Source organism: Cibotium barometz, chromosome 24 (assembly GCF_041138505.1).
Source record: "Cibotium barometz isolate CiBa-2024 chromosome 24, ASM4113850v1, whole genome shotgun sequence".
In the NCBI taxonomy this organism is placed as follows: domain Eukaryota; kingdom Viridiplantae; phylum Streptophyta; class Polypodiopsida; order Cyatheales; family Cibotiaceae; genus Cibotium; species Cibotium barometz.
In genome coordinates, this window is record NC_141069.1 from 52,079,053 (window position 1) to 52,082,612 (window position 3,560).

The 3,560-nt window shown below is 37.4% G+C and overlaps 1 protein-coding gene across 1 annotated transcript; it reads right to left on the reverse strand.

Annotated features, from left to right (window-relative positions):
• Nucleotides 1–1,107: 1,107 nt before the first annotated feature.
• On the reverse strand, nucleotides 1,108–1,949 carry LOC147625434 (protein TIFY 7-like). The gene is made up of 3 exons (XM_086819016.1): nucleotides 1,759–1,949; nucleotides 1,458–1,668; nucleotides 1,108–1,353 (listed from the first exon to the last, which is right to left on the reverse strand). Exons 1-3 carry the CDS (start codon nucleotides 1,927–1,929, stop codon nucleotides 1,241–1,243), a joined length of 495 nt encoding a protein of 164 aa, XP_086675142.1. The 5' UTR covers nucleotides 1,930–1,949; the 3' UTR covers nucleotides 1,108–1,240.
• Between the last annotated feature and the right edge of the window lie 1,611 nt (nucleotides 1,950–3,560).

Below are 3,560 nucleotides of genomic sequence, written 5' to 3' on the forward strand. Positions count from 1 at the left end.
AGGAGAGAAAGAGAGGGTGGGAAGGACCTTGCACTTTCTTTTAAAAAGTGAAGAGAGATAAATTAGCATATGTATATTTATTAAAGGTGTTATATAATGAGGATTGTATTGATTTCTTGCTATTAAAAAAATTAATTACAAACCTTATAAAAGAGCATCAAAAACATTATATAAATGGAATATGCATAGTTTATTTATAGGGTCCCTCAAAAAAAACCAGGTGGGGACACTATTTATTAACTCAACTACGGTACATCATTAGAAATTGAGGGTTCTTTCCATTCCTTCCACTTTTGTAATAAGGGTGGGAAGCTTGACTAAGGCATATTAACACATTAAAAATCAATTGCTCCATCACGAGTAAAACACATATTGCTCCATCGTGAGTAAATCAAGTGCTCCATCGGGAGTAAAACACATATTGCTCCATCGTGAGTAGAACACATTCTTCATTAGAAATCAACCTTTCTAGTGATTAATTGGACTGGTTACATGTTCATAAGAGCATGTTATTTTGATTTTCTTTTTCCATTAGACTATTGGAAGGTTTTAAGGTACTTATGCTTCGAAATGCACAAGCTTAAACACAAAAGGAAAAGTATTTATAATATGCAAGGATCAACAACAAACTTGAAATTCTTTCTCCCCACTTTTGTGAGAAAGGTAAGCAACATTACTTTGTATATAGAACATGGATCCCCTCGTCCTAAGACTCAGGTACACCCTTAGATATCCAGGTGATTCGATCCCAGCTTGCTGCAATTAGACTGGTAAAAGAACCCTCTTTCTAAAAAAACGTTTATTAGAGAAATGGGAAGGAGCCCTTATGTTATGCGCCTTTCTAAAACTTATCATCATGCAGTTATCCATATTATATTTATTTTTCTTGTATGTGTTGTATATTAACCGGCCACACCTTGAGCGATTGTTTTTGCCTGTTTGAAGAACGTGGATAGTAAGTAAGTATTTTTAAATACATAAAAAAAACAAAGTGGCATAATATACATAATGGCATGAACTACTAATTGATACCCTCGGAGGAGCTTGTGTAATGACACAAATCTGAGCAGACATCGATTCAATGTCTGCTTTGTGTGCCAAGGGGTTTTGAGGGAAAAGGGACAAGTGGGGTTCCTTCTGTAGTAGTAGTAAGTACTGCATCATGGCAGCGTAGCCACCTTGGCTTGAACAACTTTACAAGAGAAATTCACACCTTCAATTCTCCTAATCACTGAGAATCTTACTCTGCTACCAGGGACCCACCAGAAAAAGCACGTACTTGATTTGCTGCAGACCTGCCTGCGCGCTTCTCCATAAAGCGTGCAAGCGATGCCTTCCTAGCGAATGGAAGTTCTGGATAAAGTTAAGCACAGGGAAATGAGTGGAAGTGCACGTGGAAGACAAGAGCAGGAAGGAAATGTGTAGATCTTCCCATCAGACGGCAATTGCAAACGTACCAGATTGGGATCGCTTGATTACAAGGTGGTGCTGCTGCTGCTTCTTTTGTGCTGGTGAGCATAATATGTTGAATGATGTTTTAGATGGAGCTCTACTAGAGCATTCCCCACCAGTAGCGTGCTTTGTTTTATCCGCGCGCTGGGAGGGTGCAGTATCATGATCATGATCACTTCCGCCATTTGCAGCAAGGAGCAGCATGATTGCGTTAGCCTGCGGGGTACAAAAGCCGCTGCTGCGGTCAGAAATACACACATGACATTAAATAAGTGCCTAATTACGTTCTAAGTGCCCAATAGATACCTTGTGGGCTGGTACATCCTCGAAGACGTTCACCGTGCCTGAGTAGAAGATTGTAAGCTGGGCTCTCATCATGGAGACTTGTTCGGTACAAGAGTTTGCTGAGGGCCGGCATGGCAGCCCGCTCAGCAGATCCAGGGTCTCATGAGCGGTTGCAGGTCGTCCGTCTGCCATCTTTGATCTGTTGATTTGTGGACGACGATGGGAGGATACAAGGGTGAAGGATGGAGCGCAAGTTGCGATCCAATGTGTGATCTTTTTATCCACCCTAAAAATGTGCGCTTTTATGAACCCTAAGCATGTGCGGTATCCTTAGTCAATCCTGTCCACTTGCCCGATTTTTGGACACGCTTTTCGTTTTTTCCGTTAGGAATCTTTTACTAAGGGGCTGTGGGTGCCAGGGAGCACCCACAGCCCACTCTCTTTGTTTTACTAAGGGGCTGTGGGTGCCAGGGAGCACCCATTCTCTTTAATTTTTTTTCCAAAATATAACTAAATCTTGAATTTTTGAATAGGTTTTTTCTCTTCTCCCATCATCTTGAAAAGGTTTTTCTTAAAGTTGAACAAGTGGCGAACCTTTCTTGAACCCGGGGTGATCTAAATGAGAAGGGAAGCCATGAACTTCTCCCGCACCTTACATTTCACATTTATCCCCGTCAGGTCTCACTTCTTGTAGTTTCTTCCACTTGTTTCTTCTGGCTCGATTTTAAGTTTTGTCACTTGTAAAACACACTGGAACTTTCCTTGTTCATTTGTCCAATTTTTGCACATGCATTTTTATTTACAAATATTAGTAGCATTTTTTATTAAACTGCACCCCTTACTTGGGGAGGTGGGAGGGAGGGGTGAGTTAGATTCAAACTCAAGGGCACATTGTTTCACAAGGTCTTGTTTAGCAATATTCCAATTTTTTTCTTACTTCTTTAGCAAATTAGATTATATCTAGAAAGGATGAGCAACCTGCTAAATTAAGCCATGTGAATAAAAAATGTTTGTGTATATAACTATTTTCAAACTAGATTGAGACTAATAGTAATTGTTGTACACGCTACATAATGAAATATGGCAAATGTGATCACACATTTGTGCTTATCAAGTTGTGTAGATGGCTATTTTCAAACTAGATTGAGACTTATTATAGGAGTTTGAGACTCCTAGGAGTTTAAAGTAAAATTATATTTGCATTGTCAATAGACAACATGATACATTTAACGTCGTACCTTTGTGCTATTTTCAAACTTGATAGAGATTGATAGTAATTTAATATACTATCATATTTGTATGTGAATAGGCTATACAGAATTTGAAGTGGTTACACAACCCACATAAAGAGAAATATAAAAATACTAATAGTAATTAGGAGTTTGATTAGATTACTGCAAGCAACTCGCTAGCATTTTTCCTAAAACAAAAACATGCAAAGCTATCAAGATGCTATGTGAGTAAAAGGGTCATCAATAATGTTCATTCAACTTTCTACTAATTTTGAAGCTTAAACAAAGATTTAATTCTCTATGTGCATATAGATTATTAAGATAAAAAATATAGTATTAGCTTAGACTTAATCAATTTATATGAATATGCATAAAAAATTAAGCAAAAATTTGTTAATAAAAAAAACTATAACTATATAGATTATTAAGATAAACAATATAATAGTAGCTCAGACTTGATCAGTTCTAATGAAAACTGAGCGAAAATTTGTTAATAAAAAGTCTTTCTTTTTAACATGCTATGTGATCTTGTGAATCACATGCATGGTTATGAAACCATTGTGTGTTATTTACAAATTTGTTCAAAATTCT